Source organism: Colias croceus, chromosome 28 (genome assembly GCF_905220415.1).
Source record: "Colias croceus chromosome 28, ilColCroc2.1".
NCBI classification, from domain to species: Eukaryota; Metazoa; Arthropoda; class Insecta; order Lepidoptera; family Pieridae; genus Colias; species Colias croceus.
In genome coordinates, this window is record NC_059564.1 from 1,097,112 (window position 1) to 1,111,270 (window position 14,159).

At 33.5% G+C, this 14,159-nt stretch overlaps 1 protein-coding gene across 2 annotated transcripts; it reads left to right on the plus strand.

Annotated features, from left to right (window-relative positions):
• The first annotated feature begins 332 nt into the window (after positions 1–332).
• Positions 333–13,994, plus strand: LOC123704037 (4-coumarate--CoA ligase 1-like). 2 transcript variants are annotated; one of them, XM_045652289.1, is made up of 9 exons: positions 333–444; positions 6,719–6,926; positions 7,224–7,524; positions 7,962–8,124; positions 9,147–9,286; positions 9,852–9,990; positions 11,405–11,626; positions 12,756–12,923; positions 13,853–13,994. In XM_045652289.1, exons 1-9 carry the CDS (start codon positions 442–444, stop codon positions 13,973–13,975), a joined length of 1,467 nt encoding a protein of 488 aa, XP_045508245.1. In that variant the 5' UTR covers positions 333–441; the 3' UTR covers positions 13,976–13,994. The 2 variants fall into 2 exon arrangements, with proteins under 2 accessions (XP_045508245.1, XP_045508244.1); XM_045652288.1 differs by lacking the exon at positions 333–444 and adding an exon at positions 6,049–6,198.
• Positions 13,995–14,159: the final 165 nt, after the last annotated feature.

Here is a 14,159-nt window from a genome sequence, read left to right on the forward strand (position 1 = left end):
TTATATTTTACGCGTGCTATTTTAAATAGCAACACCGCGACACTGTCGCGTCTCACCTACGCGACGGTCACCTGAATGGGAGGGGTTGGCAACATTTTAATTTATTACATTATTTTACAAATCTATTGTTACGTTTTGTAGTATTTTGGGTATGTTGTGTAAGAAATAAGAGGCATTGTAACTTGTAAGGTAGTAAAAATGAAGATGTAGTATATTTCTTCAGAGAAGGCAAGACGTTCGTCTGTAGAATTTTGTGTATATTGTGTAATAACTAAGTGTTATTGTCAGGTTGAAAGAATAAAGATGTACTATATTTCTATTTTCTACAGAGATGGCAAGACGGTAGCTGCTGCTATTATCTTCAGAAGATGATATTTTAATTCATCCTACGACGACTTCGCCGTTGAACCGTGATGAGAAAATAGCATAATATATTATAATATGGTAAGGATGTAGGTTGTTTTATAATCGTAATTATAAATTCAAAACTCTGTCTGTCTGTCTCTTCGTCACGCGTCAATTGAAAAGATTTAGATGAAATTTGGTACTGGGATAGCTTGAGACTTGAGAAAGGACATAGGAAAGGTTTTAATTTGGAAATACTTCGAGAACAAGAACTATGCGTGTTATCTCGGAAGTCGGAAACGGGAAATGACCACAGGAACAAAGCCGCGGGCAGAAACCTAGTATTATATAATTCCAAACAGATTGCTTTTACCTCCGATGTTTAATCTTAATTCTCAGTAAATGCATAAGTAAAATAATTTAACAACAGGTTGAGTACCCCTGCGCCGGCGCTAGAGAGAGGCGTGAGAGCGATTTGAAAGCCACCGGTTTTACTTTTAATTTTTATATTTATACCGTCAATGTATCTAGGTTTTAATGGTATCTAGGTTATGCTACATTTATTTGAAGAACAATGGAATTGATTTTTTTTTATTATTTCATGTCGAAAGTTCTTCGACTGATTTTAACCGCACTTTCGGTTTCAATTATAAGCTACTAGCTGTGCACCGCGGTTTTACCCGCATTGCTCCGCTCCTGTTGGTCTTAGCGTAATGAAATATAGCCTATAGCCTTCCTCGATAAATGAGCTATCCAACACCGAAAGAATTTTTCAAATCGGACCAGTAGTTGTCGAGATTAGCGCGTTCAAACAAACAAACTCTTCAGCTATTTATTTATATTATATACTCGTATTATTAGTAGAGATAAAGTTATTCCGATAAAGCCTATCCTACTAATATTATAAATGCGAAAGTTTGTATGGATGTATGGATGTTTGTTACTCTTTCACGTAAAAACTACTGAACCGATTACAATGAAATTTAGCACACATATCCAGGTTAACTTGGATTAACACATAGGATAGTTTTTATCCCGGAAATCCCACGGGAACGGGAACTATGCGGGTTTTCCTTTGCGAACGCGGGTGAAGCCGCGGGCGGAAATCTAGTTTAAGTATAAATGTTGCAAATATTGTACGCTAATTCTTTAACAACAACCTAAAACTAAACAACAAATACTCATATAACTTATTTCTTTTAGAAACATACTATATAGGTCTTCAATAATTTGAATTAAACCACGAACCGTAAATAGCAAAATTTTCAATGCCATTGTAAATTGTAATCATCATTATCTACACTAATAATAATAATATTATAAAGAGGAAAACTTTGTTTGTTTGTTTGTATGATTGTTACGAATAGGCTCATAAACTACTGGACCGATTTTGATGAAATTTGGCACAGACAATCTTTAGACCCTGAGAAAGAACCACGAAAGAACATAGGCTACTTTTTATTGCGAAATATGTACCACGGGCGAAGCCGGGGCGGACCGCTTGTAACACATAATTCGATAAAAAAACTAAGTAATACTTAGAAGTTAGTGCTCAAGTTTAGAACATAAGTATCTATAGGTTCTGTAGAATCTCACTTTCACTGTGACGTCACTTCCGGTTCAAGTTATGCTTATTGTAATCACTTAGTACTGAAATGTTGTGTAAGTTATCAAAATTGATGGTAATTTTTGTAATAGCTTTTACCCGCGACTTTCTTTGTATTTAGAAGTAAATGTCAAATCAAAAGTTAAGAGTTTATTAAGCTATTGCATAGCTTCTATCGCGGGCCTTGAGCGCGGGGACCGAATCCAGAAATTCCGTAACAAAAAACCTCACGCTCCCCACTCCGACGGGCATAGCATGCAATATAGCTTTACCGCGGCAGTCCCCGAGTGCCACACGTCTTTTATATTTTTATCTATATAAATCTAAGATATTAATAAATATCATATATTTAAGCCTAAATGATATGATGACAGGAGAGGGAATTTCGTGTCTACATCTATCTCTATAATCTACATATTTTTTATACTTACTTTTTAAAGAGTAGGTAGGTACATTATTTGCATTATTTATTATTTACTAGCTTTCCGCCGCGCGGCTTCGCTATATACAATATACATCCATCCTCTCAAACTTTCGCATTTATAATATTAGTAAGATAGGATAGGACAGAAAAGAATTTTCGAATCGGTCGTAAAAAATGACTCTACATTATATTATCTATACATATAATAAATCTGTAGAAGGGTCAATTCTGTAAATTGAAAATATTGAAAAAATAAATACCAGAGGGTGTTACTGGATCGATATCAAACCCAAATATGTGATTAGATAAATTTTTGTCTGTCTGTCTGTCTTTCTGTCTGTCTGTCTGTCTGTATGTGAAGGCATCACGTAAAACCTAACGGTTCGATTTCGATTTCGATTCCTTATTATCCTGGGCATAAAATAGGATACTTTTTATTCCGGAAAAAAACGTAGAAAAAAAATAAATCTTAATTTTTCTTAATTTCTCCGCGCGGACGGAGTCGCGGGCGGAAGCTAGTCTATACTATAAACACTTGCACTTGCTTGACAATTTATGAGTTTGAGTTGGAGTATGCTCGTGTCAACTGATAACTAATTACTATGTAACGATCTTAGTAACGACTAGCTTCCGCCCGCGACTCCGTCCGCGCGGATGTCGGTCTTCGCGTGGATGGTTTATTTCTTCATTTTGAGTAACTCTGACAATGACATCTTATAAATAATATATATTGGACCCAAATACGGTAACCTATAATAATACGCAACGTGTGTTCGCGGTTCTACAGAACAACGTCTATGGATAAAACTGAAAAATTAAGATTATTTTTTTTCTACGTATTTTTCCAGGATAAAAAGTATCCTATTTTACGCCCAGGATAATAAGGTATAATTATACCAAGTTTCATCGAAATCGAACCGTTAGTTTTCACGTGATGCCTTCACATACAGACAGACAGACAGACAGACAGACAAAAATTTTTTTAATCACATATTTGTGTTTGGTACCGATCCAGTAACACCCCCTGGTATTTATTTTTTCAATATTTTCTATGTACAGAATTGACCCTTCTACAGATTTATTATATTATGTATAGATGATGTGCTTCTAAAGTTCGGGTTGAAAAAAAAACGTTTTAGTTTTAATAATTTATGTTGAACATTATGTATACCTATAATAATTTGTATACCATGGAATGAAAAATATTTATTCGTATGTTAATTCATAAAGTTTGTCACTACGCAATAGCGAAGTCCTTTGGCGCATGTTCGCGATAAACTCAAAAACTTCTGCACTGATTTTCTTTATGTTTTCACCTATTGATAGCGTGGTTCTCGAGGAAGTTGAAGATGATGGATATTTGTAACTTTTTCATGCTAAAGCAGTTGCTAATCAACTGCATTTACACAACTTGTATTTTGTATAAGCACGTAGCGTAGGTTTCAATTGTTTCTTCATGTGATATCAGATAAAAAGTGAATTTGCATCTATTCAAAAAATATATTTAGCTAAGCAGTGCTTCTATAATTATGTTACTTACATCCCAACTCGTCGAAGAATTTCGACTTGACTCCTTCGACTTTGTTTTTAACAACACTCACTTTTTGATCAACTTCATTGTCAGTTACTTTATTCAATACGTTAGGTATTCTAGGCTTCGCACTTTTATATTTTAAGTTCTTCAATTCCCCATTATCATCCAAAATAGTTATTTCCTCGTAATTGTTCACAACATCACTATCTCTGCCTATATTTTTTATTAAATCTGTATCGAATTTTTTATCTTCAATAAACCTTTTTAACGCGTCATTCTTTTCGTTAATAAAATCTTTGGTAACTGTTATGTTTTTATTTACTATGTCACTATCACTTTGTATACTGTTTATTAAGTTAAATATCACAACTAAATATGCTATTCTACACATTTTAGTATTGTTTATCTGTGCATGCCACAGATTAAATATTAACTAGGAACAGTACTGCGCGGTTGTACGCGCTGTTTGATTTGAAAACGAAAGTACTATCACAATATTTAAGTGACGAAAAACGTTCAAACCCGTTTTGTTGTTTACGTAACTGATCACATTTTATGAGGTTTTTACCCATATCATAGCGGTAGTAAATTTTTTGCGCCTGCTGATAAATTTTAGCAATTACGTCTAGCTACGGATGTAGTAATATGTCTTTATCAGATTTTTTTATCTTTTCTTACATGAAAATATAACGTTTCGTTTAGTGCTGCTGAAAACAATTTCAAAGTTTTTTTATAAATTACGAAGAAACACTTAGGGACGTTAAACATTGAATACAGTTTTGTAGAAGAATGAATGAATTTTTAATAGCTTCGCGTGCTTCTTACTTATTATAATAATTATGCCAAAATTATGAAAATGTATCTTATCACTCAATATTCTCAATGTAAGTGTTAAAAACAAAACACAAGTAGACCTCGTATCACTCGTGCAAATATTTACTTGACTAATACGTCACAATTAGGGTTCCGTAAATGAAACCTCTTATCGTTTTTAATAAATTAGATTTTCTAAATAAATATAGTTCCCTTCTGAATATATGAATGACGAATGTACTGTCCTGAATATAAATCTATGCTAATATAATATCATAAAGCTGAAGAGTTTGTTTGTTTGTTTGAACGCGCTAATCTCAGGAACTACTGGTCCGATTTTAAAATTATTTCGGTGTTGGATAGCCCATTTATCGAATAAGGCTATAAGCTTTGTATCATAACGCTAAGAGCAATATAAGCGGAGCAATGGGCACCGCGGGGCACAGCTAGTATAATATAAAAATCGACTGTGCATAATTTTTCGTCAATTCCTCACATGTATGGTTTTATTATTGTAACAAAAACACATTTAAAAGCATTTGTATTCCATAATAATTATTCAATAATATATTAATAACATTATAAGGAATAGAGTTTATTTCTTTGTTTATCTATTATGCAAGAACTATTGAACCAACATTTTAAAATGTCGATGATAAGACACACTAAAATAAATAAAAATGATTACAAAATATATTATACATGACCCGTCCGATTATGATCCTAAAATTCATGAATTATTTTGTTATCTATAGTAATCATATATTATTAGATAATACAATAATCACTTGATAATATTATATCTCAGATATTTATGTAAAAGCTGACGTTAATAATAACGCGTGGGTCGATTTCTTATTTACCTAGCATCTACGTAATATTTCAATTTTGCCGACTGCGCAAAAATGATGGTTATGTTTTCGAGTAAAGCTAGTTTTTATTCTGTGCTTTAGCTAAGTATAAATAAAGTAGCATTAGAAAATTTCAGTTTTCAAACCCATTTAGTATAAATTTCAAGACTGATTTGATTAAATTTGCTTGCAAAATTTGTACGTAAGTAAGAATTTTTCATCTTACTATTTGTCACAGAACTTTGTGCGAGATTATGTCAGTGTAACTTATATTTAAACTTATTTATTACCATTTATATGTACCTAACTAATATAATAATTAAATATGAGATACAAAATCTTTCAATCTAACAATCATCACAGGACAAAGACATACCTACTTAAAAAAAAATGATTTTCCTACGGAACCCAAATGAACGAAACAGCTATCACTAATTACTACAACTACAATAACATTCAGTATTTATCGCGCCTCTGTACTTATAGGACGTGTTTTATAACAATTATCATGATAAGAAATAACAAATATGTTTATTCCAAAGAGGTCATAGATGTGCCTAGTCATTTGCATGCTGGGAGGTTTTTTATAGACTCCTTACATAAATATGGAGATAAAGTAGCGTTGGTAAGTTTTATTTTTTAAACCTGATACCTAACTAGTACCTAGTACAAAAAAACTAGATAAAATATCATGTTGTAGGTAAGTACAAGAATTACGTTATATTATGCAGTTCATTACTTTAATAGATTTATTTTTCATTACATATCTATACTAATACATATAGAATCTATACTAATACATAAAGCTGAAGAGTTTGTTTGTTTGAACGCGCTAATCTCAGAAACTACTGGTACAATTTGAAAAATTATTTCGGTGTTAGATAGCCCATTTATCGAGGCAGGCTATAGGCTATATATAAGGCTATATAAGTCAACGAAAACCGCGGTAGAGCCAGTTTAAATATTTAACATTTCAATAACAATATTCATTCACAAGTGAGAAATGTACGAAATGAGTGAAAATGTTCTAATTTTCTACTTTTTTGTATAAAGCGATTCATGCCTGACCATGGCTCGGCTGTAGCTCTTATTTCGACTATCTACGCAGGTTCGGGACAATAATTATTATTTTTTAACATTTACAGACAAACGGAGAAACACACAAAAGCATAACCTACAATGGCATAGTGTGCGACGCTATGAGTGTTGCCATCTCGCTCACTCGCATGGGAGTGAAGAGAGGGGAAACAGTGGGGGTGTGTATGGAAACAAGGGTTGAATATTGGCCAATCGTTATTGGAGTTAGCTGTACGGGGGCTGTTATAAATCCTTTTAATATTGGGTATACTGCAGGTAATTAATGGTAATCTATACTAATATTATAAAGCTGAAGAGTTTGTTTGTTTGTTTGTTTGTTTGTTTGAACGCACTAATCTCGGAAACTACTGGTCCGATTTGAAAAATTCTTTCGGTGTTAGATAGCCCATTTATCGAGGAAAGCTATAGGCTATTTTTAATCACGCTAAGACCAACAGGAGCGGAGCATTGAGGGTGAAACCGCGAGGCACAGCTAGTTTTTATATACATATAGAGATAATTACTTTTAAATATCTCCATTTCATATTACTAATTATTCAAACCCAATTTCAGATGAGCTGAACCACGTGCTAAACATAACGAAACCAAAATACCTTATAATTTCCGAAACGGCATTTAAACTACATTCAAAAACTTTCTCCACACTACCATTTATAGAGAAAACTATAACCATTGGTGCAGGCAAAATAACATATGACGATCTGCTGAAGAATAAAATTAATTATGCCGATTTCGATGTGGTTGATGTTGATGGCAAAAATGATACTTTGTTTGTGTTATTTTCTTCTGGGACCACGGGTCTTCCGAAAGGCGTAATGCAGACACATTTGAACGTCATTTCTATTTGTAGTTTGTAAGTTTTTTTAACTTTTTATTGTCTATGTTATACTAATAGATTACTTGATGAATTGAACTTTTTGGTTTTAAAAATGCTTTAAAAAAATATATTTTTTTTTAAGAATAGAAGAAATTTGATCACGAGGCAGACGCCTGACCAATTCAGCCACCCGTGATCCCGCTAGAGCAATCGAATTTATTCTATTCTTTCAGTTTAATGTGTCTAAATTATCAATTTTATGTGGCTGTCGTATTGAAAACGTCGTAAATCTATACTTACTAATATTATAAAGCTGAAGAGTTTGTTTGTATGATAGAATGCGCTGAAAGAATTTTTCAAATCGCACCAGTAGTTCCTGAGATTAGTGCGTTCAAACCAACAAACAAACTTTTCAGCTTTATAATATTAGTATAGATTTAATCATGCTTTAATCTTTATTTTGTTTATTCTAGAAAAAACGCGCTAAACACAGATGATAGGACCCTCTTCATAACACCCTGGTATCATACAATGGGTCTTTTGGGTGTACTAAGGTATCTTCAAACGGGCTGTGACATGGTTTATCTTCCGAAGTATGAAACTAACTTGTACTTGCAGACTATTGAAAGGTACAAGGTAAGAATTTTGTTTGTTTAGTTATTTCATACAAGCTGTCCCGGCGAACTTTGTACCGCCCTGTCAATGAATGTTGTGTTACCTTTTAGCTGAACTAATTTAGGCTTTGATGAACGTAATGATATTAAATAAATAAATAAATAAACGTTTATTGTCAACATAACACAAATACACCAGAGCATGAGATTTTACACAATATAAACACACACACACATAATATACACACATTAAATTTATCATCAATAAGTAAGTAAGGTACCTGGGCATTTTCATGTTGACAAAAGGGACCAACTCAGTATTCGGCACGAATGATAATAAAACCATTCGTGCCACTGATTTTCAATTTTTCAGTGGCCCCTAATGACACTTGGAGTTGACAATTACGAAATACAAAAAACAATATTAATAATAAAAAACGAAATTAAAACAAAAACAAAAATTAAACAAATAAAACACGACATTAACAATATTACGTATAAATAACTATTAATTATTATTAATAAATCTTCTTTTTATAGATAAAGCAATTATTCTGTGCCTTTTAGTTTTAAACTATGTAGTGAAAATTATAGTAAACTAATCAAAAATTGGTTGTTTGTAAAGTAGGTTTACGATCGAGATGTTTACGTGATAACATAATGCAGTGGCAGCGCTCGAGATGAGACGGGAGATCGGTCCGTCTCTCTCTCGTTATACCTGCGATCGCGCTCGTGAGGTTTTGGTGTGACACAAGTTTTTGAACATGTCACCCGACTAAAACGATTTTAAAGACGTTATCACGTCAAAAACTATAAACTATTATATTAGTAATAAATCTTCTTTTTATAGATAAACCAACTATTATTAGCACCTCCTGTATTAGTAGCGACTGCAAAATCAAAAGCAAACTATGATGTTAGGTCTGTGCCTTTTAGTTAAACTATGTAGTGAAAATTATAGTAAACTAATCAAAAACTAATAGTATAACTATTAATTAGTAATAAAGTATAACTATTAATTAGTAATAAATCTTCTTTTTATAGATCAAGCAATTATTATTAGCACCTCCTGTATTAGTAGCGACGGCAAAATCAAAGGCAAACTATGATGTTAGTTCTGTGACTTTTATATATTCCGGGGCTGCGCCTCTTCGTAAGGACACCAATGAGGAGGCTAAGAAAAAGTAAGTCATAGGTATAATATCTATAATATAAAAATGAATCCCTAAATGTGTTGGTAAGCGCATAACTCGAGAACGGCTGAACCGATTTCGATAATTCTTTTTTTATTATATTCCTTGAAGTACGAGGATGATTCTTATATATAAAACGTTAATATGTACCACGGGCGAAGCCGGGGCGGACCGCTAGTGTATAAATAAATTTTAAATTAGAAATATTCTAAACAGGGCTGTTTTCACACACGGCACGATCTGATCCCATACTAAGCTTTCGCTTGTGTTATGGAAACCAGATGGATGTTAAACGTATACAATATTATATAATTTTAAATAAATACTTATATAGATAAATAACACCCAGACACAGAGCAACATATGTTCATCACACAAATATTTGCTCCGGGTGGGAATGGAACCCACGACATCCGGCTTGAAAAACAGGGCCATTGCTAACCAAACCAACCGGTCAGTCCACAGAACATAATATTATCCTCTCTTTATATGTTCTGTGGGTCAGTCGCTTATGAAAGATTTATCTTATTAATGAATCAAGCTCTTAATTCTTCAGATTTTTCAACGCAAAAGCAGTAACCCAAGGCTATGGCATGACGGAGACGACCCTTGCCATCATCAGGGATACATATGAGTTGGCACATTTGGCCAAACCGGGGGGTGTTGGTTTTGTTGTTAGCGGGTGTGTTGTTAAGGTATACTAACTTTAGTATTATTATTTAATTTTACACGAGTATTGTACATTTAGAAATTAAAGACTGTAACGGAAACGTTATTTATTCACTAGCTGTGCCCCGCGCTTTTACCCGCATTGCTATTTGCTCAGCTCCTGTTGGTCTTAGCGTAATAATATTTAGCCTTCCTCGATAAATGGGCTATCTAACACCGAAATAATTTTTCAAATCGGACCAGTAGTTGAGATAAACGCGTTCAAACAAACAAACTCTTCAGCTTTATTTAGAAATTAAAGACAAATAACAGATTTAAAACTTGATTTCTTTATTTCATTACTAACCCAAGTTTTGCACACTTTGCATCGAGCGAAATAATATATTGAATAAATCGCGTTTAAAATCAGTTATGTAAAGTTTTTAATTTCTAAATATACCAACTTTTATTTACTTAGCGTTACATACCTACTTACCTTTTAAGATTTGACTGACTTCTAAACGGGTGGTAAATGGAAAAGTTATGTTAGGACGTGTAAAAAGTGCTCCTAGAAGAAATCTAATTGAATATATAAATGTTTAAGTCTGTTTATATTTCCATGGTTTTTGCCTGAAACTTGGTGTACGGGCTAGCCGTACGTCCTGACTCAGCACTTTACACGATCCTATTTCATTACGGTGACAAGAACATCTTCACCCAGTTAGTCTGCGCTCGCGGCTCGTCCCGTCCGATTAGGGCCCTTCTGGCCTCCTCCACTCAAGCGACAGCTCAAGCCGAGGTTCGTGATCCCCGTCAAGGGGGGACGCCCTTGTGCATGTCGCTACCAGGGTGAACCTTCAGTTCACCCCCGCGTCCGTGTTAAAATGTAGTAGCCCTTCTGGCTAACATTGAGAAACACCTTACAAAAAAAAAAAAAAAAATCGCGGCTCGTGTAAAGCGCTCGGGGTGTATGCGCTATATCAACTATCAATTAATATCATCAACTATCAATTAATATCATTAATCATTTATATCATCATTAGTTTAGAGTATCAATCAACAATAAAGTAGTGATCAAAAGCTATAACTGGTTTTACTGTTTACATCATCCTATCAAACTATCAATCTATCAATTTATCAACTAAAGGAGTGTATCATATCATATCAACTCAGCAGCCCATACACTTGGACTCATAGTCATTCTGTAAAAATTATTGCATGCGTACTTTTATGACAGTTATTTACCAAAAGCTACCATTGTACTGCAATGAACTAATTACTGATAAGATATTTACTAATAATTTACAAAGTAGTTAATTGTTTTTTACTCGCCTTCTTGATACAAGGAGCGTAGACGGTAGAACCTATTCATCTGGGTTCGATTCCCGGTGGAGAACCATTTATTTTACTTACGTGGTAATATCTATCACCAAATTCTTCTTATTAATGTTTATTTTCTAGGTTGTCGACATAGAAACAGGAAAGCCACTAGGTCCCAATGAACCTGGGGAAATAAGGGTCAAAGGTCCGAGTGTGATGAAGGGTTACATTGGCAAGGATATCAGTGAAGACTTTGATGATGAAGGCTTTTATAAAACTGGTGATATAGGATACTATGATGATGATGAATATTTCTTTATAGTTGATAGATTGAAGGAACTTATCAAGTATAAGGGGTTTCAAGTAAGTTGGTCTGGGATATTTAGTAGATAATTATTATAGATGTTAATTTTCATGGATGAGAAATTTTTTTCAAGATTAAAAACAAAAATCGATCCAATAAAATTCAAAGGAATTAATGTCACGAAATAATGACGTGATTATAATATATTATAGCCTATAGCCTTCCTCGATAAATGGGCTATCTAACACCGAAAGAATTTTTCAAATAGAACCAGTAGTTCCTGAGATTAGCGCGTTCAAACAAAGTCTTCAGCGTTGTAATATTAGTAAAGATTACATATTTAAATATTTAGTTATACAGCATTCATATATGCTTTATAAATGAGATATTTTTAAAGAACAGAAAAAAATTATCGAATAAAATTCGAATTCTTGGTTGACTTTTTTACATCCTCTGAAAATATTTCATTAAGTATAAAGCATTTGAATTTTTTATTTATGTGCTTATATGTTACTGACTGACTGAGTGATGGACTGCATGGACAACACACATTAATTGTCTTCGTCTTCATGTTCATCCTCATCCTTACACTCACACTCACTCTAACTCTTAATGAGTCTCATTCTTACTTTCATTTTGAACATTAATGTTACGAAAGAAGGTCCTAATGATTGAATGAATGTTTTATATGTATAACACCGCTAGAGCGAGTTCTATAGACAATCATTTTATTGAGTGATTGTTAGTATAGTTACTTATTTTTTTATTTATTTCATAACAAGTAGGTAATTACCCCAAAGCATTACATGTTTAGTTTTACACAAAATATTAAAAATAGGATACAGTTTTCATTAACTATCGGCTTAAGAATTTAAATCCATTGGAGTTTTATATATTTATGAACGTATTAAATAAATCTGTCTCGGGTAGCAGGGCGAGCAAGTTGTTTACTAATTTTACCGAACGCACCAAGGGGGCGTAACGGCCAGAAACAGTTCTTACGCTTTGCTGCAGAGCAAGGAAATCTCGGCCCCGACGTAGTCTCATCCCAGAAGGAGCCGCTACACTATAAATAAACTTTGGAGGAATTTTAAAAGAAATTCGTTCAAGATCAAATGGGTTATCTATACCTCCATTTAGCACCTATATAGTAGATACGTGAATTAACATAATATTGTAATATTTCAGGTACCACCAGCAGAAATAGAAGCAGTGTTACTCCAACACCCAGCGATATTAGACGCAGGTGTAGCGGGTGTATCGCACCCGGCGGGCGAGTTGCCGCGAGCGTTTGTGGTCCGACAGCCCGGGGCGAGGGTTAGTGAAGATGATATACACGCGTTTATCGCTGAAAAGGTAAATATATCATGTAATGTTTATTTATTAGCACTTTTTTATTTATATAATGAACAATATAGTGAATACGAGATACATACGTTTATCGCTGAGAAGGTAAGTGTTAATGTACTATAATTGCTATAAATGCTGTGCTATTGTATGGGCATCTTTTATATTTTATGTATGTTGTATGAGTCTTATAAAACATACAAAAGATATCTACTCTAAATAATCGTTTCACAATGTTTGTCCTCAATGGACTCCTAAACCACTTAACCGATTATAATAAAATTCGCATACCATGTGCATTGTGCAGTTCGATCCAACTTGAGAGATAGGATAGTTTTTATCCCGGAAATCCCTCGGGAACGGGAACTATGCGGGTTTTTCTTTGAAAACGCGGGTGAAGCCGTGGGCGGAAAGCTAGTATAAATATATATACCTAAATCTAGAGTGTTCCCTGACCCTAAATCTAGAGCGTAAAAAACTAAGTACATATATGATAAATTACGTCAATATTATTTTTTAATTAACAACTTGTGAATATTATGTATGTGAGCTGAACCCTTTCTAAGTACATAGGTACCTAAAATTACCTTAAAAGTCATATGCATATTGCCTTTTGATCAAATTAATATAAAATTACAACTTCTTTAACTGCAAATGAATTTGAGAGCTAGTGTGTGAAATATCAAAGAGTAACCTACTTTCATAATTCATTACCTAAACAAATACGTTTTGTACGCTATTTTCTTTATTTTTTTTCTATATTTTCCTGGAAGTGCGCTTCTTTGCAATTAATCCACCTTTTTTTGTTATTTTAGTTTTAATATGCAACATAATACCATTCTTTTGATTGATCAAAGTAGTATTTATTTTTAATGTAAGTTGTATTTAAAAGTTATCTACATTAGATACTTCTAACTACAATAACTTTATTGTTCCAGTTATCCGATCCAAAACACTTGCGTGGTGGAATCCGCTTCGTCAACGAAATACCAAAGAACCCCAGCGGCAAGATATTGAGAAGAAAGTTAAAAGAAATGGTGTTAGAGAAAAGTAAACTATAGTATTAAATGTTTATTACAATATTGGCTCTTTTATTTTCTCCTACTTACCTCTTAAAGTGATATATTTAAGACTAGCTGTTCCCCGCGGTTTCACCCGCATTGCTCCGCTTCTGTTGGTCTTAGCGTGATCATAATTATTATATAGCCTTATAGCCTTCCTCGATAAATGAGTTATCTAACACCG